The sequence below is a fragment of the Lissotriton vulgaris genome, unplaced genomic scaffold, assembly GCF_964263255.1.
Source record: "Lissotriton vulgaris unplaced genomic scaffold, aLisVul1.2 SCAFFOLD_3494, whole genome shotgun sequence".
Classification (NCBI taxonomy): domain Eukaryota; kingdom Metazoa; phylum Chordata; class Amphibia; order Caudata; family Salamandridae; genus Lissotriton; species Lissotriton vulgaris.
Window position 1 is genome coordinate 140,239 of NW_028247938.1, and position 24,055 is coordinate 164,293.

General features: G+C 46.1%; 1 protein-coding gene across 1 annotated transcript in view; it reads left to right on the forward strand.

Moving 5' to 3' along the window:
- LOC147664970 (ATP-binding cassette sub-family F member 2-like) overlaps nucleotides 1-20,482 on the forward strand; it is a 137,868-nt gene extending 117,386 nt beyond the window's left edge. Inside the window, exons 6-7 of the mRNA XM_086949851.1 lie at nucleotides 18,324-18,452; nucleotides 20,414-20,482. Of these exons, the coding sequence (XP_086805977.1) occupies nucleotides 18,324-18,452; nucleotides 20,414-20,482 (198 nt within the window). The remainder of the gene's footprint in view (nucleotides 1-18,323; nucleotides 18,453-20,413) is intronic.
- The last annotated feature ends 3,573 nt before the right edge of the window (nucleotides 20,483-24,055 follow it).

Below are 24,055 nucleotides of genomic sequence, written 5' to 3' on the forward strand. Positions count from 1 at the left end.
GTGATGTCCCTATATTTGGCTCCTAAGCCCTTCCTATCTTTGCATACGCGCACAACTCTGTATTGATAGCCAGGACAGGGTGCGGCCTCCAAAGCCTGATAAACACGTATATATCATCTATGGACTCCCTGGAATTAAGGGTCAACCAAACCAAGTCCTTTGCCATCCTAGCCGGGGCCAGGAAAAGCGATGAAACCCTCTACCTACACGTAGATGAAGAGAAAATGGAGGTGGTTGACACTTTTTCCTATTTGGGGATCATATTTGATAGACTCATCCTGGCTAAATCTGGTGGAAGGTAGGAAGAGGGGAAAGGAGAGAAGCCTCTCAGCAATAAAAACCCTTGCACAGAAAATGGGTGTAAGACCACTGATTCCCCTAAAAACATTTATCAAGCCAAGGTTAAGGCGGCAGCAACCTATGGGGCCCGGTAACTTCAAATATCCTCCAAACTACTGAAAATAACTATTTCAAGTCCCTGGTAGGCCTTCCCGCCTCTTCTTCAAACTATAGCTTACATCAGGAATTGGACCTCCCGTATATACAAGATGCAATCCAATTGGTCCCAATTCTCTTGTGGCACTTAATTTGGTGCAAGGAAACAGTGCCACTCACACAACTTATACTAAGGTACTGTTTAAGCATGAAAAACAGCAGAAATTTGCTTTGGCTCGGCTAACTGGAATCCGTCTTGAAGGAGCTTGACCTCCATGGTTTATTTAAGGAACCCTTAACGTGCAGAAGGGTCTCAAAGAAAAAGGTCTCCTGTATCTTTATTGCACAGGCGGACTATAGGAGGAAGGATCACTACAAAGGAAAAGCTGCAGTAGTCACCTGCCACCTGAACCCATCGTTTTCAGAGAGAGGGTTTTACTATCTAGCAGATGTCACCATTCCTCAGCACAAATTCACACTGTTGCGGTTCCGTATGAACACGATTCCTTTAATGTTAGGATACCCTGAGAAAAAGTATAACCATAACACTTTCTTGCTCTTTGTGCTCACCTGTTGGGAGCAGATCCCTGTTGTTGCTGCAGAAGCGCCATTGACACCGTAAGCGCTGCTCTTCTGATTACCGCCACTTCTCGCCGGACCCGCTCCGCGGGTCCCGCTTCGTGGTGCCTGCACTCCGTGGAACTTGGGGAAAGGCAAACGCCAGAGTCAGCAGCGGGCGGCGGACAACCAGGGCTGCAAGCGCGTCGGTGCTTGGACTACGCTTCCCAGGAGTCGTTGCCACTGACCTGCCCCGAGGCACCTGGGCCGCTCTCCCTGACCGCCACGCACATTCTTAGTTTGATAAAACTACCGGACCCCCGAACCTCTGTAGGACATTTTCTTGCTCTTTGTGCTCACCTGTTGGGAGCGGATCCCTGTTGCTGCAGAAGCGCCATTGACACCGTAAGCGCTGCTCTTCTCATTACCGCCACCTCTCGCCGGACCCGCTCCGCGGGTCCCGCTTCGTGGTGCCTGCACTCTGTGGAACTTGGGGAAAGGCAAACGCCAGAGTCAGCAGCGGGCGGCGGACAACCAGGGCTGCGAGCGCGTCGGTGCTTGGACTACGCTTCCCAGGAGTCCTTGCCACTGACCTGCCCCGAGGCACCTGGGCCGCTCTCCCTGACCGCCACGCCCACTCATAGTCTGATAAAACTAACGGACCCCCGGACCTCTGTGGGACACTTTCTTGCTCTTTGTGCTCACCTGTTGGGAGCGGATCCCTGTTGCTGCAGAAGCGCCATTGACACCGTAAGCGCTGCTCTTCTCATTACCGCCACCTCTCGCCGGAACCGCTCCGCGGGTCCCGCTTCGTGGTGCCTACACTCCGTGGAACTAGGGGAAAGGCAAACGCCAGAGTCAGCAGCGGGCGGCGGACAACCAGGGCTGCGAGCGCGTCGGTGCTTGGACTACGCTTCCTAGGAGTCCTTGCCACTGACCTGCCCCGAGGCACCTGGGCTGCTCTCCCTGACCGCCACGCCCACTCACAGCCTGATAAAACTACCGGACCCCCGAACCTCTGTGGGACACTTTCTTGCTCTTTGTGCTCACCTGTTGGGAGCGGATCCCTGTTGCTGCAGAAGCGCCATTGACACCGTATGCGCTGCTCTTCTCATTACCAAACACAACAGGTGATGGACCGAATGTGGATCAATGTCACACACTCACCCCAGTCCAAAGATCTGGGCCCAAATCCATCGTTTTTTTGCACTCCACACCACCCTGGGTTAGACAATGGCGATATGCAAATCAGCTCTAACCCTGTGCCCCATGGGTCCAGTCTGAACTACAAAAGCCATGTCCTTCCCAGAACGGAATCAAGCATCCGAGGACCGGACCGGTTTCGAGGTAACACCTCTCCAGCCCGGCTAGCTTGACTCCAGTGGTGAGAGCTGATTTGCATATCGCCATTGTCTAACCCAGGGTGGTGTGGAGTGCAAAATAACGATGGATTTGGGCCCAGATCTTTGGACTGGGTTGAGTGTGTGACATTGATCCACATTCGGTCCATCACCTGTTGTGTTTGCATATTCCGCCCTAAGTGCGCTGGGGATGCCCAGACGTGGGTCCCAGGCACTCCACACCACTGGAGTCAAGCTAGCCGGGCTGATGAGAGGTGGTACCTCGAAACCGGTCTGGTCCTCGGATGCTTGATTCCGTTCTGGGAAGGACATGGCTTTTGTAGTTCGGACTGGACTGTTCCCATGGGGCACAGGGTCAGAGCTGATTTGCATATCGCCATTGTCTAACCCAGGGTGGTGTGGAGTGCAAAATAACGATGGATTTGGGCCCAGATCTTTGGACTGAGTTGAGTGTGTGACATTGATCCACATTCGGTCCATCACCTGTTGTTTGCTCTTCTCATTACCGCCACCTCTCGCCGGACCCGCTCCGCGGGTCCCGCTTCGTGGTGCCTGCACTCCGTGGAACTTGGTGAAAGGCAAACGCCAGAGTCAGCAGCGGGCGGCGGACAACCAGGGCTGCGAGCGCGTCGGTGCTTGGACTACGCTTCCCAGCAGTCCTTGCCACTGACCTGCCCCGAGGCACCTGGGCCGCTCTCCCTGACCACCACGCCCATTGTACTCTTGAACTTAAACAGTCCCTTCCCCGCGCTAGCGGGACGCGCGCGGGACGAAGCCCGGGGTCAAGCCCAGGCAAAGGGCGGGCCGTTTGAGGCCGTTCGAGGACCGGAGAGACTGGACTGGGCCCTACCCCTTATGCTATTCCCGCCCCATTGGTTCTATTGTTTGCTATCTCTATTATAATCCCAGCTTAGCAAGGCCATGTGCACACGGGCAAGTTGTAGCAAGGCTGCAAAGGGTGGGAAAATGTTGAATGGGACACTAGATGATTTCATAACTAGAACTAACACTGCTATAGATAATGAAATCACCAAAATGCAAAAGCGAGTTTCCCTAGATTTAGATGCAGCTAGAAGATTGTCGCAAAATATTGCTATGTCAAAAAAATCTTCCCTAGGCCATATAGCATCTGCAAAAAACCCCGAGCGACCATCCAACTCACGACTCATTAGAACGCAGGCTGATGTACATCATACCCCACCGTCATCACCTGTGAGAATTTCAACTTTAGGTTTCAGCCAACCACATCTTAGCCAGAACTCTTCCTTGATTGCCACTGAATCGGTTATGGGCACACCTATTGAAAACACTCCACTCACTACTGAGGTGCTTGAGAACTCCCTGGGTTCCAACACAAAGGGTACAGCACATAAAAGAAAACGCAATCTTAGATCTGCGTACTCACGGAAGAAGGCCAAAGTTGCTAGGGCACACTGTCCTACTAATAGAAATTTGCCATCTCAAAGAGAAGTAGATAGGACCGTAGCCCCAGAGCAGGAGCTCCCTAGCGTAGGCGAGAATTGTTCCATTTCAGACACCACCAATATAGATACTGTAGAAGAGGACAATGGGGTACAACTATGCGAGACAGAGGGAAGAGATGAGGAATTTCTGAAAATAGTATGGGCGACCCTAAAAAAGCTCTTAACTCCCCTGGATCTAAGACTCTCACGCATAGAAAACCATCTTCTTGAGGTAGAAAAAAGCATCTTAACCCTAGCAAGCCTTAGCTTACAGGACAAAAAAATGAATACTCCCCCAGAAACAGATTTAATCACAATAACATCTACCACTACCCCACCAGCACCGCCCCCTAGTAGGCCAATACCCAAACCACGCACGAAGGGTTATGTACATAAAGCACCCCAAATTCCACTAAAGTCACCAAAACACTCAAGTATACCACATAAAGAAGGCGTTGCCCCAAGGTTGAACGATATTAAGGCTCATCGAACCACCTCACAGGGGCCACAAAACACAGATAACTTTCGTGGGGGATATATAGACCTTCCCCCAGATGTAAGGCCATATGTGGCGGTATTAGCTGGTGTTCCTGAAATTGGGAGCCACTATCAAGAAAACTATTGGTCCCTTAAAAACAAGGTTATCCATTGGCTGAATACAAACAGACCGATTCCAAATCACCTGAGAAGCAAAATACTAATGGTCCGTAGAGTTCCCTAGATAGGTCCTTCGCGCAAAACTATTCCAGGTGACTGTATTGTAGTCTCATTCGAGGATCCACACACGGCCCAACACATATGTTCGTGGTACACAGGAGGGGAGAATTCACCCATTGGAGTCAGACCACTAACATTCTTCTATCCTCCTCGTCCTAGTTTAAACTATGGGGGGGATTGGTCATTGGTTCGACACCCGGCCCGTGGAGGGGTGAGAGACGGTTGGCTAGGTCCAAATAGAAGGTGGCATGGGGTACCAACCACTAATAGGTTTGGTTGTTTAGAAGAGGTAGATTGACTTTCCCTGCCTCTGGGACCATCACCTGACGTTAAGGACAATCCACCTACTGTCCAATGATCCTATGCCTCCCGAGAGCAATCCAAGTGGGAGTAGTCCACTTGGGGGCATTGTTAAGGACCTCGATAGGCCAATGTCTAGTGTTCCAGATTTCTCCCATGTTGTAAAACATTTCTCATGTCAAGTAATTTTGGATGCTGCAGCTGATCTGGGGGTGTCAAGCATTTTTAGCCATAAGGAAGCTCATGTTTCGGGCACTTTGCCCCAGACGTCTTTATTACCATTGTCATCGGTTCCTGTAACTAGTCACAGAAATGATGTCGCCATTGATCTCGATCTCTCGGAAATTAAAATTGTAAGGGTGGAGGGCATACATACCCTAGCGAGGGAAGCTGATGCGGACCTATTGTCGCTGCCTGCGGCAAGGAGGCTTAGCCCTGCTCCCGATCCCCTTGTGCCTGTCTCTAAATTAGGGCTGAGGGCTGCTGGGAGCCCAGCACTGAGGGTCCTTAGTTGGAATGTAGCAGGTCTTGCCCGTAACATCGATATTCCCGACTGGAACTCTTTTGTTGAATCCTTCGGGATCTGTCTTCTGCAGGAAACCTGCTGCTTAGAACCTCGCCACAGGGTAGGTTATACCACCTACTTTGTCCCTGCATTACAACCACCCAGCACTAAAGGCCACCCATCGGGCGGCCTCTTAATCTGGGTTAGTATTTCATTGGGTCTATCCAATAGGCACATGCCCGCAAAATCACCTGACCTGCAGAGAATATCAATCAAAGGCTTAGGGAGCAAAAAGCTAGAAGTTTTCAACATCTACTTAAAGGGGGCATGGGGTGGTGTTCCTATGCTGCCACTCACAGGTATAGAGGAGGAACTTTGATCCTGTAATGCCGACTCCCTTGTTCTACTAGCTGGGGACCTTAATTGTTCATTTGAACCACTTGCCAGCGAGGACATTTTAGATATCTGGGAAGAAGACACTAGGAGAGGTATTCTACTGCTCACTCTCAAACCCATCAAAAAATGGACCCAGAGCGCTATAGATCTTAATGCCCTCTGCATGGAATATGGCTTAAGGGCAACCAATGGTAGATCCAAGTCCGACTCCAATGGGGTACATACATATAACAGGGTAGGTCATACCTCACGGATCGATTACATACTCCTGAATTATAGGCTCTGGGCATATTTGCTAGACATGGAGGTCTTGCCATCTACTGATAGTGACCACAATCCACTAGCCTTGACTTTGTCCCCCCCTTGGTCGGGCACAACCCCAATTCCACCCCTACATATATCTACGCATGAAGTTTGTCCCTCGAATTGTGGTAGGCGGCTCAAATGGAAAAAAGTTGCTGTGGATGAAGGAAAGATGACACTAGTTAAATCCATAATGACTAACGCGAAATCGCGGCTAGACTCCCCGGGCCACAGCAAACCGGACGTCCTGATTCTCTTTACAGAGACAACCAAAGCTCTAGGAGAATTGCTTACTATCCATCCATCAGGCACTAGGGAAAAGAAAAGAAGTGCTACTAAAGGTGGCGCGAGTTGGTTTTCTTCTGCCTGTCGTTTAGCAAAACGTGAACTTATTAGAGCAGTGAAATCTAAGGTCACTAGCCACATTAGTCTTGCTAGGAAAAGCTACAAAAAGGCACTAGACTCTGCTAGGGTTGAGCATGATACCCAATTCTGGTCTGATTTATTGGCGGCTAGCTCCAGGAAAGACTCCAAGGGCTTCTGGGAATTGATGAGAGTAAGGAATAAACCCGAAGACTCCCCATTGACATGCAATATATCCGGGGAGGCGTGGTTTACCCATTTTTCTCAGCTCTATTCCTTAACTGGGGGTCCCTCAGCCACCTCGGTGGATCTCCCGTACATTGACTGTCCTGATCATAATGAGGGCAATCTCTTTCTCACCAAAGAAGTAGAGGGGGCAATCAAGTGCCTGGTTCCGAATAAGGCTGCGGGACCTGATGGCATTCCTGGTGACCTACTTGGGGTTAACACAGAAGAGTGGAGTAGTCTCATTGCCTCACTTCTGAATGCTGCTTTGCTGGGTGGGCGCCTGCCAGACTCATGGAAGGGCGCGGAGGTCGTCCCAATATTTAAAAAGGGAGCCGGGATGACCCCGCTAACTATCGCCCAAACAGCCTGCTTGACTCCTCACAGAAGGTAGCTGGTAAGGTAGTTCTAGGAAGGGTTTTGCAGTGGGTTGAGGAAGAACAAATACTCTCAGATTATCAGGCTGGGATTAGATCTGGCACAGGGACCATCGAGCAGACATTCCGGTTATTAATGATCTACTGGAAAGTGGTTGTACTGGGCAAGGGCAGTCTGTACCTTGCGTTCATAGATTTACGGACTGCCTTTGACCTGGTCCCACGAGACCAACTGTGGTGTGTCCTTGACGCAATGGGTATCCCGCCATATCTACTTAATATGCTCATAAAGCTGCACTAGGACAACTTTGCGCAGATCAGGTGGGGTGATCAGGGTAAAAAAACTACACGCATTCCTGTCAATAGGGGTGTCCGCCAGGGTTGCGTGCTAGCCCCCACTCTGTTCTCGTTATATGTTAACGGAGTGGTGGAGCATCTACTCAAACAATCAGCTGACGCACCTTCCCTGGCTGGCAGGAAATCCCTACCCTCCTATTCGCAGACGACACCCTCCTGATCTCAAAAACCCCACTAGGCTTACAAAATCTTCTCACCAGTTTCAAGAACTTCTGTGATGCTAGGGGTCTTGCTATTAATATAGGTAAAACAAAGTTCCTGGTCATAAACCCCCCGAGGAAAACTGTTATTCCACCTTCTTTGGACTCCGTCCCACTAGAGAGGGTAAAAGGGTTTGATTACTTAGGCATCCGCCTATGTGATTCCATGAACTGGAAACCTCACTATCAAAAGTCATTGTTGACTCATAAGAGGGTGGTAGGGGCACTCTTGAAAGAACGGGCTTCCTCACTTAAACCCATTGGTCCTGTATTGGACATCTATAGGGCAAGGGGGGTGAGTGCAACCTTATACGGGTCTGAACTATGGGGTGTCCAGAAAGTAGACTTTAACCAGCTCGGAAAACAAATTCCATGAAGACCTCATGGGCTTACCGCCTAGTACACCAGCTCTTCCACTTCTCCTAGATATGGGTACTCGTCCAATAAGCGACCAGGCGAGACTGCGCCCCCTCCTTTCTATGGGCACGAATCTGGAGGGTTCCAGAATTGTCTAGCTATGCTGAAGGCTTAAGGGAACTGCTCTTGACATCCGGTTGGCACAAAGTCCGTTGGCTAAAAGAAGTTAAGTGCCTTCTGCTTAACCTGGGCTTTGAGGATGCATGGGCTAATAGAACTGCCCCTCCCCCCCCCCCCCCCAAGCAGACCGTGGAGAAGTTATACTGGTCATGGGTGACGGACGGTAGTAATTGTAACTCCAAATTGTGTAGAACCACTGTTGAATTTCTGATGGTTAAGGAGGTCCCTTTTTGTGAACCATATTTGGATATGATCTCCAAATCTTGGGATAGGACACTATATTTTAAATTTAGGGTGGGCCTATTGCCAGTGGGGAAATTGACTGCTAGCTGGAAGGTACCGGCACAAACGACACCATATTGCCCTTTCTGTGTAAATAGGCCCGAGTCAGTCCCTCATTTTTTGTCCAGCTTACATAGTCCCGCGCCGCATATGGCTGAAGCCACTCTGCAGGAGACTTGGCACTAGATTCCATCTGGAGGCCTTACGCATTCTAAGATCTGACCCATGCCCCTTGTTTGCTTGTTGTCTTGCCAAATTTCTGGGCTGGGCCTGGCGGACTAGATCCTTGAGGCTACTGACTTTGCCATGAATACCTCCTTTATCTGTTCTAATGCTTAAATTCTATGCTCCCAAATAAGGAATGAAATGTTTTTAACAATGTAATGAGCTTTTTAATGTTTTCTATTGTATTGTAACGCTTTTTAAGATATGTGTAATATATCGAAATAAAGCTTGTTTCTACTACGTATAACCATGTGGAGCTCAGCTTATGTCCATGTGACTCCCTCTCAAGACAAACTGAACTGCATCTGTTTTTATTTTGTAGGCTCTACAAGAAAGAGAAGCATCACTTTTTAAGCCCTTTTTAAAGCAAAAGAACATTAGGCAGTGTTGATTTGCACTCTTCTTTTTAAAATCATTACCCAACTTTAAAAAAAAACCAAATCTTACGTTTTTACAACTGTATTTTAGCCCCCACCCTCCTCCCTCCCGAACAGGCATGTATGTCATAAGAAAAAATAAGAGAAGTTAGTGCAGGTTAACACAAAGAGAGCAGCTGTACACACTTTGTAACTTATACATGTCGAACTGCAAGGATACATGGAGGAAGAGAAAAAAAGGGCACAAGTCCATTGTCTCACTATCGCTAAACCAAAACAAAAAGAACAAAAAGGCAGGACGCACTACTAATCTAGCAGTCATGCCCTTATATGCTTGAACTCCTACTACAAGCGTCGACCTCACTCCGAGCAGCCCAGAGATTGGCGCCAAGCAATCAGCGGGGACCAGATTTTTAACCCCTTCTTGCGTCTTTTCCTGCCCTTACGTTTATAAATAGCAATTTCTAAATTAGCCAAAGCGAGAAATCTAGCTAGCCATTGTTGAAACGTGGGGGCGTCAGTATCATGCCAAGCGGAGGCGATGCAGAGCCTGAAGACTGCCATTGCAATAAAGGTAAGTTCATGGCCTATATTAGAGCCTCCCGGGTCTGCGGCCCCCAATAAAATAACCCCATTAGATAATACAATTTTAGTATTCAAAATTGTGGAGAGCAAGTTCTCCATCTCTCGTTTAACCGCTTTTAGTCCTTCGCAGGTAGCAAAAATATGAATACAATCTGCACAATATAGCTTACACCTGGGGTAACAAGTGCTCAATCCGGTCCCCCATTTAGCGATTCTATCTGGAGTGTAGTACAGAAAAAAGCATGTTTTAAAAAATTGTGCCTGAAGTTTGGACGACATTAAAATTGTTTGTAACATTTCATAAGCATAGTTAAACTCATTATCTGAAATGCTTGCTTTCTCTGACCATTTCTGCGCTGTTTTTTCCATATCATCTGGAAACATAGCTTTAATGGCTAAGTAAATACCCCCAATCCTATTCCTTGTACGAGATAGTAATGTCTGCTAAATTTATTTACTAAACCCTCCCTTTCCACCTGTCTTACGTGACAAAAAATCTCTAATTTGCAGATACTTAAAGTCATGCCAGTCTAGCCCCAATTTTTTTTTTCAGTCTTCGAAAGAGTAAATCCCTACAGAGGAGACGAGAGAGCCTACCTGTGTAATTCCTGCCTCATGCCATTTAAGCATATAGTTATCCTTAAAAATGGCTAGGAGATCAGGATTATTATTTAGGGGAGTATAAAACGAGAATCTTCCTTTCCCAAGCATTTTCCTGATATCTTTCCATACTTTAAGCCCATTAAGTACGGTTTTAAATTTGACTTTTTTTGAAGGGACTATCATGCAAATGTCTCCACCAATATCCACTACTCTCCCTTCCTAGCACCAAGTGGAAGGTGTATAGGTGACCCCTTCTCTCTCAGTCCAGTTATTCTCCAATAATTCTTTACTATATAACAAAACAGTTGCTCAATAGTAAGCCTGTAAATTTGGGAGGCCTAGCCCACCACGTTCTTTTTGGAGAGTCAGAAGCTTCTGGGCTCGTCGAGGTTGTGAATATCCCCAGATAAAGCTGGAAAATAGCCTGTCAATTGACTTAAGCCAGGTTGCCAAATTCTAAACAGATTGTTCTAAAGAAATATAGGATTTTGGGGAAGAAGACTGTTTTGATCGCGTTCACTCTGCCTATGATAGAGAGATGTAAATTATCTAGACGTTTAAGGTCTTTCTGGATTAAAGCAGACATTGGTTTCAGATTGATATTGATCAGATTATCAAGATCAGGTGTTATACAGACCCAGAGATAGGTTGCTTGATCCACCACCCGTACATCTCTCATCACACATTTTTTATTTAGAACAATCTGGGTTTTCCCCTGGTTAAATGCGTATCCAGAAACTTCTCCGAATTGCCTTGCCTCCCTCCCTATTGCGGACATAGCCTAGTTTGGATCAGTTGTCAAGATAGCGATGTCTTCCGCATAGGCTAGTGTTTTAGTAGGAAAGTTATTAGAAATAACCGGTTTGATTGCGACATTCTCCTCTAAGCGCCTTAAAAAGGAATCAATATAAATTTCAAATAGCAATGGAGAACACGGGTAGCCTGGTCGAGTCACCCGTGATACCACTATTTCTTCTGTTAACTGCCATTTACCATTATGACGGCCTTAAGACTTACATACTATTTTTTAACAGCCTGAATAAAGCCTCCTTGAATCCCGATCCTGGACATTGCTGACTAAAGGAAATGCCAGGAGACCCTATTGTATGCTTTTTCCGCATCCAGCAAAACCAGCGCCATAGGGTTCCCTGCCAACCTCCCTACTATCAAACAGAGTAATAACTCGATGAATATGATTGATGGTGGATCTACCCGGAATAAAGCCATGTTGGCTTGGGGAGATAACTTTAAAAATTAATGTGGCAATACGATTGGCCAATACTTTCGCATACATTTTAGAATCTGCAGTAATAAGGGTAATGGGGCGGTATGATCCAAGCTGTTCAGGTGTTTTTTTTTGTGGGGTTTTTTGAAAGATGATTATCTTTGCCTGGGACCAAGAGTTCGGCGGGCGACCCCCCCCCCCCCCCTTAAAGATATGCGTGATATGATTGACTAAGATTTTTTTGATCTGGCTTAAGAAAACAGTATAAAATTCCGATGGAATGCAATCTAGCCCAGTAGCTTTCCCTCCTGGAAGATTTTTAACTACACTTAATATTTCTTCCTCCGAGGGTGTTTCCTCTAAGCAATTTGTATCTTCTAAATCATATTTAACAAGCCTGGAGTTGTCCAGGTAGTCCTCAATTCTTGCTTGATCAGCCCCCCTGGTTTCCGAGTATAATTCTTGATAGAACCGACGGAAAGCGTTTCTAATAAGTTTGGGATCCTCGATACGGTCCCCTGAGATCCCTGAATTTCCCGAATTGAGTTGATGTGGCTTGCTGCCTCATCCGTACGGCTAGCTGATATCCTATTTGTTCATACACCCTCTCTTTTTGGGCTAGTGATTTTATAATTGCTTTTTCAGAAAAAATATTAAGAATTTGAGCTTTCACAATTGCCACTTGATTCTGCAGTTTAGCGGTTTCTTCCTTCCTAATTAGGTTAATGTAGCTCGTTCCACTTATAAGCTCTTACTCAAGCTTTCTAAGATTTTCTTGTAACCCTTGCATAGTTGTTCTGGCTTGTTTGTTAATTTTAAGCGAGTATTGCAAGGTCTCCCCCGTATCCCTGCTTTCAGCGTGTCCCAAATAATTTCAATTGAGGCACTACCCTCCTTATCAGACCGGAAATTTGGGATCCACTCCCTCATATAATTACAATAGTTCTCATCTAGCAGCAAGGCTTTCTCGAAACTCCATGTGTTAAGTGCCCTACCTCTAGTGTCTTATTTCAAGAGAGCAGATAAGAGGATTATGATCCGGGGTAATTTCGTTACCTGGCATTTCGCTTTAATTGAGTTAGAGATAAAAAAAAGTAATCAAGTCTCACATGGGTGAGATGTGGGTTGGAGAAGTATGTAAATCCCGGGTCATCAGGGTTTGACATCTGCCATCCATCAACTAAACCATGGCACAAGCACAGTTGTTTCAAAGCCTTAAAAACCTTAGGTTTATGCCCTATGTAGTGCCACCCTTCATTAAGGGACCAATTACTGGGCAGATTGATATTAATTTCCCCGCAGACCATCAAAGGCAAGGGCCAGTGTATTAGCTTGTTTGAGATCTCTTCAATAACTGTTGCCTCCTCATGATTGCTTCCATAAATGACTCACAAGGTCAGCTTTTGCCCACTCCTTTACTGGCATTCTGTTATTGCCCAACGACCAAATTGATCAACTTTGCAATGATTAAAGGTGACCCCCTTCCCCCTAGCTAAAATTGCGACCCCCCCCCCCCCCCCCTTACCCTGGCACCTTGTGATGTGGCACATATCGGCCTATATCCCAGTGAGTTAAAAATATGGCTTTGTGGCCCTTCAATGAGTTTCTTGCAAACAGACAATATTTGTTCCCGATGTTTGCAGTTCTGCTGACATTTGTCTCTTCCTGGCATCATTTAGGCCACAAATATTCATGGATAATATCTTTAAAAGACCCATCTTATTCTATTAATGCATTCCGTGCTTATGAACACTACCCACCATCCCTGCTTTCATTCAGCTCCACCTCCTACCCTTCCCTTTTTTAGCTACACCCTTCCTACCTGCCCTGACCTTTCCTGTCCCCCCTCCCCCCACCACTTTTGGAGGTCACCTGACCGTGCCAGGGGTGTGACCATCGACATAGAGTCCCGCGAGGCCACTGGGCCTCCCCCAACATCTATCTTTTTCAAGAGTCTCCTGAGACATAATGCATATAAGATGAATGCGTTTTTTTCCCCCACCTCCAAAGCAATTACTACCCCGCGAAGAAAGAAGGGAGAATCCCCCTCTACCTCGCTAAGAAAGACAAAGAATAGCTGGCAAGAAAAACAAACAAAAGGGGCCCCCCCAAAAAAGATACATCAAATAACCCCTCCGCCACCCTTAGGAAAAGCCATGCAAGAAGTCATTTTGGTCCACTAGCAATGACAATACTTCCAGTCCACGGCCTCAGAAACTATGTTGCTGCAGACAGCTCACTTAAGTTAGAAATATACTTTAGTACCTAGGGCATATTACTTTTTTTGCCCCGAGAGTTCCTCAAGGTATTTCTGTGCCTGTATCTCAAAGACAAAGCTGCAGGTGGCCCCCTTAAATACAATTTTCAGCCTGGCTGGATTCTGCAGGTATACTTCCGCCCCTAGTTTCTGGAATAGATCGAAGAGTTGTCTGAGCCTCCATCTACGCTCCACTGTGGCATGAGCGAGGTCAGGTCTTGTAAAAAAAGTTACTCCCTCGAATCATCTTTGTTGGCCTAGCCAGGTCAAACAAGGTTTGTCGGAGGATAAAGTTCCCAAAGAATAGAAACATTGCCCGAGGGTGTTGTGATGTGGATGCATGCTTCCCAGGGAACAGGGGAAATCTATTGGCTCTTTGAACCTCCATTTCCAGGTCCCAAGATTGCAACTCTGGGAACGCTCCTTTTAGTAGGTTGATCATATATTTCCTTGGATCATCTTTCTCTGGACCTTCCGGGATCCCAAAGAAGCGGAGGTTATTGCGCCTCTGCCGGTTTTCTTGTTCCTCCATCTTCCACATCAAGTCTTTTACTAATCCCTCTTGTTCAGCATGATATGTCTGGAGTGTAAACGCCTCCTTTTCCAGCAGCTCGGTCCTCCCCTCCACCATAGTCATTCGCTCAGCTATATCGGCACTGGTCTTCCCCACCTTTCTGACAGCCCTTTGCAACTTTAGCCGCCATGCGGGATCGTCGGTTGTCAACCTTGACTTCATCCTGAAAGCTTTTTATAGACTTCAGAACAATTGACAAGATGGCTTCACCCTGCTCCACCGCCTTACTGCTGTCACTAGTGATACCACTGCAGTCATTCGCTGGCTTGAAACTACATGGAGTATTTATTAGGGAGCCACCCGAGGCCAGCAAGAGTGGGGTATTATTATAGTCCCTCTTCAGCTCACTGGGGCTCTCTTCCCCCGAGAGGACTTTCCCTCCTTGCGCCCTGTCGCTGTTTCGTTTTTTGTGTAGTTTCTTGGTGGCAGCTCTGGATCTCTGGGTGCCAGTATTGGGGCTGCTGTACCAATTCTTGCCTTCCCCACTCGATAGGGAGATACTACTGTCAGTTATTTCCGACTCATCAGTTAGCGAGAAAAACATGTCTTGATTATCTTGTGTCATCTGGCTCGAGTCTAGAAGTGAGTGCGCCAAGTTTGGTGCTGTAGGAAGGAGGGTGGTGTTCCCGGTAGTATTTTTAGCCAGGGTTGTCATACTTATTGGTACAGATGGGCTACTGTTGTTTTCCACATTAGCCACAGAGCCAGCAGCCCCCTCTACCGATGCTGCTGTAGATTCTGCCACTGGGTCAATTATCGCGGAGTTATCAGAGCCATCCTTTAGTGCGCTGCACACAGCCAGTTTAGCATTCCCCAGGTCTCCCACAGCTGCAAAGCTAGCGCAAATTAGAGGTTGAGAGCTGCCTGTTGCTTTAGGTGTGCGAGAGTTATTCCTTTTTTCTCCCCCCATGGAATTGCTGGTTAAATCTTTCTCTTGCAGGGGTTTGCTCCCACTTTCTCCTTTCTCGCCCCCTCCTCTACCTCTTGTATTACAGTTCGTACTGTCCTGTTTCTTAGCCAAGCGTGTAAGTGCTAAAGAGGTATTAGGCTGTGGTGCGCTTTGCTGTCAGGGTATTGGAGCGATCTTGCCCTAGCCTCCTCTCGCCCCTTTACCAGTCATTCTCACTTGTGTGTCCTACCGGAGAATGCGATAAATGCAGCCGCGTATCACCGCCCAAATCCTGCTTTCCGTACTGCTGCCTCCTCTGCCTCGTTAGCGGATCCCTTGGGCACTTCGTAATCGCCTCTTCTCTTCCATACGAGTAGCAGGCAGCACGCAGCACGTTCAGCAGCTTTCTGTTGTGAAGATGCGCTTGGAAAGGGCAGCGCAGGTCATCCCTCATCCAGGAGCTCCGACACGGGAGCACGTCCTCGAGGGAAGGATAGATTGCAGCGATCACAAACACAGGCGGAATTTTCAGATGCAGTTTCCAGCTGCATGCCTCTTATGGATTTTCGTGTTTTCCATAGTCTGAGGTATGCGATCGCTTTTGGGGAATAATTATCATTTACCAGTCTCATTTTGCGCTACAAATGGGGAAGGCTCAGCGGAGCTCACTTGCGACGCAGTCAGCCGATCGCCATCTTGCCTCCGGGCTTCACCCCCGTATTACCCAACTTTTTTACATTTTTTTCACTAGCTTCTTTTCTTTGGGCCAGTATGAGAAAAAGGAAGAGGGGGCGGCTTGTACCTAAGGGCCTTGGAAAAGTTAACCTCTACTACATCTTAGAGCGTGGCTCACATAAGGTCGAGGTTAAACGGGTACCTATATTATATTATCCTCTTATCTTTTTTTTATTCTTATACAAGGGTCATGTAGTATTTTATGGACGAGAAATTGTTACTTTGTATTTATTCTGTGCTTTTATGATCTTTTTCAACTGATCGAATAAAGGAATGAACGAATGAATGATGGGTAGGTGCACTAAGGGGTGGAGTACATGGTAGGAGGAGGGATGGAATTAGGAAGGGGTGTGCCGTGGAGGATAATGGAAGATGAAAGGCTGGTAGTGGTTAACACCTTGGGTGCTTGAGAGATTTTCCTCCTGTGCTGCATTCCCTTCATTCCCATTGTTCATGACGAGCTCAGCTAGTCATGAGCACAGCTCAACCGTGCCTCATGACGCTGAGCTAGTCATGAGCATCGAAGGGGTTAATGTGGATGAGAGGGCAGTCAAGATTGCATATTCCTTCTCAAATTCGGGTATGAAAGACCCCTTTGTTTCAACTTGCTGTTGTGGATAGATCACTAAGGAGTATATATAATACTTGCCAAGATAGGACCAGCAGGGAGAATGAGGGACCTCATAAAGCCGAATGTGAAACTCCGTAGTGTTTTATAGGAAACAAAATATAAATTTGGAATTTCAAAGCAAAGTTACTTCTGTTTTGGCTCTTACTGTCCATAGTTATGTTGCTTATTTGTGTAGCAGATTGAGTGACCATAATGTTGCTAACAAGAGCGGAGAGCCATGACCGAGTAGGATAACTATAAAAGAGACCAGGAAAGAGGAATGGAGGCAGCAAGATAGAGGCAGGGATTAAGGAGCCTTGAGGGTTTTGTGGTCTTACGATGGCATGGATATCTGACTAGACAGAGCAATAGTGTTTTGTGCAGTCTGCCTTGGGCATCTGCCCAACAGATGTGGAGAGACTGACAGAAATATCTGGGTGCAGGTGAGGACAGGAGGATGATGTGGGGTGACCATGGGAACTGAATTAGAAACATGAGAAATCATCGTTTAGGAGATAGATGAGGGCAAGGAGAGTCCATGGGAAGCAGGACTCGATCCATCTGATCCACAGTGAGACCTCATGATCCTCACCACCAAAACCTGTATTTTGCAATGTGCCATTAGCTAAAGAGGTAAAGTAGGGAGGTAGAGCCTGGCTTTTATGAGTACAGAGATCTTCAATATCTTCAGAATGGCGATGGGAAGTCTTCATGGTTTATAGGAGGAGTGTTAAGTTAGCCTGAGGACAGTGCATGAATTGAATAATAATAAAGTGCAGGTATTTACTGTCCATTTCACTACTCTGCCTCTGAAGAGCAAATGAGATTGGGGTTTGGATTAGGATTTAGTAGTATCTAAAATGCCCTCTTTATTTCTAATGGTAGATGACTCCAGGATGTCTGAAACTCTTTCCTCTGTATTGATTACTTCCATTCTTCAAAAAAAAAAATCATTTGTTTCTATTTAGCTCTACATAGACTGCTGGAAGCCAGTTGCTGTTCTTTCTGCAATAACTTTGTTCTGCCTTCTAAGATCTTCATTGATAGCCATACATAGTAAAAAAAAAATCCTTTGACTCTGTTTTGAAAACTACTTCCCCTTACTGTTCAGAAAACCTTACCCTCCCCCAAAGTGTGGATCTTGTTGTTCCCAAGCTCCTCGATCCTTAACAGTATGTGAAGTTGGGAAGTAAATCGCACAAATTGTGGGTCAGGCACTGCCATTTAAATTAAAATTAGTCCTAAGCCTCTGTGATTGTCAAACTTTAGTTGAAATTGTTTCTTGTCAAAAATGGAAAACGATTCATGTATTGCAAAAAGGAAAAACATAAATTCAGACCCTTCAAACGTTTAAGAACTTCTCTTGTGGGCTGAGATTGTCTTGCTGCAATTAACATGCCAACGGCTGTCAAAATTGCAATGAGGTAGAGTTTGGTAACCGCTAGAGGCACCTTCTGTTAGGTTTCTAGCCATGTTTAGTCTTGCCACATTATTCAAATGTGAATTTGTCTGCTTTATGAAGCCACTGTTTGTGAGAACTTTTGTGTGTATGACTCGATGGACTGAACGAATTTGTATTGTAAGTCTTTTTTTACCTAGTTATGGGTGAGGACTTTACATTTTTCACACCCTTAGATGGCAAACCGCAATGCTCTAGGTACATGAAAAGCGAACCAGCACTTGAGCTTCACATTATCTTAAAATAGACGTTTTGTCTAGTGAGAAAACTCTTCTTAATGCAACTGTCCTTGGTGGAATACCATGCTCTTTCCATCAGTATTCTCTGTGGATTCCTTTCAGATACATTGGCTACTGCTAACTGTATGCGGTGCTTTTCTAAAATGTTAACATTTTTCATCCACAGCACTTACAGGAACAGCTGGAACTTGATCTTTCTCCTCTGGAGTACATGATGAAATGTTACCCTGAGATCAAAGAGAAGGAGGAGATGAGAAAGATAATTGGCCGATATGGGCTCACAGGGAAACAGCAGGTGAGAACTTCAAGGAAACTGCAAAAGACTAGAAGCTGATGTTGGCTTGCAGAAGAACCTCTTTGGAAGTGTGTGTGATTGTATTTCACATGTTGTGCCCACTCCTGCTGTCTACTGTTGAGCTAAATAGGCTATAAGCTTTTCTTTAAAGGCTGAATTTTAGCTGTGAGGAGACTCTTGAATTCATAATGCACAAATGTATAAAGACCCTACTCCTGATTTAAACCCCCCACCTGGCCGTCTGATTCTGCCATGTTTTGATGGTTCTGTTACTGCTGTACACTGGAGAAGTGCTTTGGCTACTTAAAACCTTGAAAGTAAGACCTTCTGCCATGACTTGAGAAGTGCCAGGGAGTCCTGGCTGCCTCAGAATAGTCATCGGAAGAGTCTAGAGCTAGGTTGTTTGAGAAAGATCAGTTTGGTGTTTAAATCTGTTTATGTATTGCCCTTGCAGTATTCTAGTGATCACACCAGCATCAGGTCTGTATCCTGTGTCTTCCATAGGACCACCCAAGAGCACCTGGTTTGGTGTGTAAAACAAATTGATCAAAAAAGACTGATGTGATCTTCGGCACACTTGACAGAAATGCAGCACCAGGATTCTTAGTCCCTTTCCAGTGTTCTAATTGAGGAAGTTAGGGCTTAGACTCCTATTAGTGTTGAGGGTTTTGGGGGTGCAAGGTGAGGAATTGGGTCTGAGGTGTCTTGTCCGTTCCAAATTGGAGATCCAACAGCACTGCATTGGCTATAGTTTTATGGGGAACTCCTCTACGACCCATAGTTGGCTTTGGGGGACTGCCCCCTGCATTAACAATTAATGCATGGATTCTGTAGGGTGGCACATACCACTGCGCCAAATTTAGGTCCTAGTACTTCAAGGCCACCCTCCAACAGCAGTGGCCATTTCTTCAGGGACAGTAGTCAGAACTGCATAGACCCTACTCAAGAGGAGTCTCTTGTGACAGTGTCCAAGGCAGTGGGGTCTAAGGTAGTGGGACCTCTAACACATAGCAAAGATTCCCTTTCCTTGCACCCCCACCCCTCCTCCCCCTGATCACCCAACCCCTGCCTGCATAAGGCTGAGTTTATACCTTCCACATTGGCAGGATATAGCCCTGACAGTGCACTACTAATGAGTGATCATCTGAGACATTATCCCAACATTGTTAATTAAGCCTAGGTTGCAAAATGTAATGACATTTTGGCTCATATGTAAGTTTTGAATATTTAACATATAATTGTTTAGCAATCGCATTATGGATCTATAGTCTATCTGAACATTATTACTGGTAATTTTATGTGATCAATATTAAAGATTCGACACAGTAGCAGTCTTTTTTATGTTGCCATTGTTTGTGTGCTAATCATGTGATGAGTTTATAAAATGCAGCTGATAGCGACGCAAAGCGTATGCGAGCAAGTCCACTGTTATGTTATGTTAAATTTTTATTTATACAGCGCACGTACGCCCATGGGCTTCTTGGCGCTACTAAAACTTTTGGAAACCATAACACAACACAGAATGACCAGAGAGAGAAAGCCAGTCTACGGGTATGCCTGTCTAAATAGCAGGGTCTTAAAGGCATGTCTGAATGTAAGCAGATTGTCACTGTGTCTCAGAGAAGAAGGCAAGGAGTTCCATAAGGATGCAGCCAAGTACTGGAAAGAGCTGCCCCCTTGGCGTTTCCTCTTGACTGAGGGGATAGTCAGCAGATTTTTGTGTGTAGATCTGAGGTTACATGACGGATTGTGTTTACACAGCATGTTGGTGATGAATTTCGGGCCTTTCCCTTGTAAAGCCTTAAATACAATGCAGCCCGTTTTAAATATGGCCCTTTGATCTATAGGTAGCCAATGGAGTTCGGCCATTCCAGATCTGATAGAGTGCCATTTAGGTAAATTAAGGATGAGTCTAGCAGCCTGGTTTTGAACGTATTGAAGCCTCTTCAATTGGCCCACAGGAAGACCCAGATAAAGACTGTTGGAATAGTCGAGGCGAGATAAGACTAGAGCAGTCACTGCTAGAATAAGGGCAGAATGAGTCAGCACATGGGAGATTTTCTTAATCTTCCGTAGCTGGAAGAAGCTGGAAGATACGACCGTTCCAATCTGAGCTTTGAGGGATAAATCGCTGCAGAAGGTGACCCCGAGGCTCTTAACAGTATTAGATTTGGTCGGGGGACTCCCAGGTCAGAAGGCCAGAAGTGTGGGCCCCAGCTAATTTCGCTTTTCCCAGGCAGGACTAACTCTGTCTTGCCTGGGTTAAGCTTCAGGTGATTTAGGTTCATCCATCTCTGGATATGGCACATGACCTGTTGGAATTCTGACACTGCCTCAGGGGAGTTCAGAGGAAACACCAATTGCAGGTCATCGGCGTAGTTAAAAATGTTGACCTTGTAATCTCTTAAAGAGTAAAGCAGGGGGCGCAAATACAAATTAAAAAGAAGCGGGGATAGGGACGAGCCCTGAGGCACACCACACAAAGAGATTCTCTTGGGGGCTGTGTAAGTTCCCAGTCTTACTGCTTGGGTACGGTTTGAGATGAAGGACCTCAACCAGCCAAGGGCGGGCCCCCTGAGGCCGGCCTGCTCGACACGGTTGACCAAGATAACATGGTCCACCGCGTTGAACGCGGCCGACAAGTCCAGTAGTACGAGTGCCTGGTGAATGTCCCTGTCTGCGTTGGAGTACAAGGTGTTCTGGCCTGCTAGAATCACCGTCTCTGTGGAGTGGCGGGGACGAAACCCTGCCTGATTGGGTTCTAGATAGTCTGTACCCTCAATGAACTTTGATAAGCAGCTCGAGACATATGCCTCCAGTATTTTTGACAAAAAAGGCAGCAAAGAAATAGGTCTGTAGCTGGAGGGGTCAAAGAGGTCCAGTCTGGGTTTCTTGATCAAGGGGATTAGGAGCGCTTTCTTGAAGTTGCTTGGCACCGCCCCTTGTTCCAGAGATTTATTTAAAAGCGGAAGGATGCTATGAGGAATAGCCTGTGCTACCACCTTCATGATATAGGGTGGACAAATGTCGTCTGGAGACCCTGATTTGACCCTGACCATCAATTCGGACAGTGTTTTGGTGTCGATAGGAGGAAAGGCGTCAAGAGTAGACTTATTATAGAATGTATCTTCCATGGGTGGTGCATTAGGAGGGATGGTGATGCTCCGTTTTATGGTCGCTATTTTCTCAAGGAAGAAGTCATTTATAGTCACATAGTTCCTGCGTGGGTGCTATAGAAGGGGCAGTCCGGTTGTCGTCACAGAGCTCATTTACGATATTGAATATGTCTTTGAACTGATTCGTAGAGTTCAAGATCTTAGCAGAGAAGTAATTGGTCTTATGTAGGAGCAGAGTTTTTTGGTAAAGCTTCCTCGCAGAACAATATATTTCTCTGTCTTGAGGCGAATAGTTTGCCCTCCACTTTCTTTCCTTCTGTCTGATCCCTAGTTTTAATAGTTTTAGTTCTGCAGTGAACCATTTGTGTGCGTCTTTCCCTCGTATATTAGGGAACTTCACTGTAGAGGCATGGAGGTCAGCGGCATGAAGTAGCCACTTAGATAGCAAAGTTTTGTTAGGTTCTACATCCTCAGCCATTAAGGGGAGGGTAGTAGTAAGTGTTTCTAAGAATCCCGGAAGATCCATGGATTTCCATTTGCGAAACTCCTTGGCTGTTGGTGGTCTTGCTTTAGTTTGTTTATTGGAGATCTACACATGTCCATGACGTGTTTTGGCCACAAACACCTTTGCACTAAAATATCGTGGAGTCTGTGCCCGGTGTTACTGGAGATATGGTTTCGGGATTTATATTATATATATTTCTGATGTTGGATGTAGTCACCTCAATGTTGAGCAGTCTGGTGTCACCTCCAGAAGTCTGACTGGCCACCTTTAAATATTTGTCTGTAGAAAGATACATTAGTATGATTATAATTGTGGACCATATTGCAGCATTTGATGTGGGGACTGCTGTACAATAAAAACAATGACCTAAAGCCATTCTGTATCTGCAGAGAAAAAAACGAAGGGAAAGGTGCCTGCTAGGTGTAAAGTGCATCAGCTGCACTCAACTGTGAGAAGTTGGCCTGATATATAATGTTCACTATTCTAGTGAGCACTTTGTATCAGTCCAAACAACCCTTATTGATGACTGGTTGTAAGTCAACCGTAGACCAGCTATCCTAGTAGCATGGACAAGAGCAGTCTTTAGGCTAAACTCTAGAGGGTGTGTTAAGCCAGCTGTTATACCATCACATATACCCCTTGAACACCAGTGAAAGGACACCACACAAGTTGTTATGAAAATAAAAGGATATTTATTTAGAACACAACAACCCTGGACTCTTTATGAGGACAGGGTGCAAGGCACAATACAAAGCTCTTAAGAAAATACGCAAAGTTGCACAATTTACACAAATGCCCGAGGGGCACGAAAAACCATATACTCTAAAAGTGGAATGCGAAATTACTAGCAGGTAAGTACTACTCTAATAGACTTTAGGATCGCTAGGACTGGACTACTGAACCTTCAGATTACTAGCAGGAGGCCTAGGGGGATCGGGTGCAGAGTGTGCACTCTCACGCGGGATGCGGGACAAAGTCTATGGATGCTAGATTTCGTAAAGTTAGCGTTATCGGACGAATCCGACTAGGTAGAGCTGAAACGAAAAAGGATCTGGACCCTTCGATAGCAAAGCTATGCTGGAGCACCGAAATGCTGAGTTTACCTAGCCATGGGGCTGCGGCTGCATAGGTCTGAAAAGACGTCGGGAATCCTCGTTGCAGTCTATGGAGCCTGAAAGAAGAAGTGGCTGGCAGGCGACCAGTGTAGAGATTCTGATGGATCCAAGCCTGGATCGAAGATGGAGGACACCTGTAAGCAGAGGGGACCAAGTCCTGAATCACTAGCCAGTGATCAGATGGGCACCAGGATGGCACCGGATGGAGTCACCTCGACCAGGTGAGTGGGCAACGCTGGGCTCTGCAGTCTCACGGACCCCACATCATGTAAAGGAGTCTCCACTGAGCTGTGATATGTTTTCCGAAGCACATGACTCATGGTTCGATCCCCAGCTTCAGAGGCAGATCAGCTCAGCATCATGTGACTCAGGGCAATGGCTCACTTAATCTCCCCAACGGCCCCCAGTTCCTTGAGTACCTTATGGCTGATTAGTTTGTGCTTTACAAATACTGGGTTCTAGACTTATTCTACTGAGGATTTGGAGTTTGTCTATAGATATATCAACATCCTTCTATGTCTGTGTTTTTCCTTGCTCAAATCTGACATCATGCCAGAGAAAGCAAAAAAGATCCTCTTCAGGTCCTGTGCTACTTGTTGCAAAAAGAGGCTTCACTTCGATGACCCACACCAGGACAGCATTATTACCCATCACATAAAGCAAAAGAATGGAAGGTATGTTGTACCTTTTCCCTAAAAACGCTTAAAGACCTTGAGGGGAGTCCGCTGTTATGGCTTCAAAAGCTAAAAACCAGAAAGGAGACTGTCAGAAAATTATAGTGAGGAATCTTAATCTTCATCCTCTAGAAGATCATTAGAAAGTGTTTATCATATTCATTCCTCTCCGGAGCCATCAAAACAAATACTA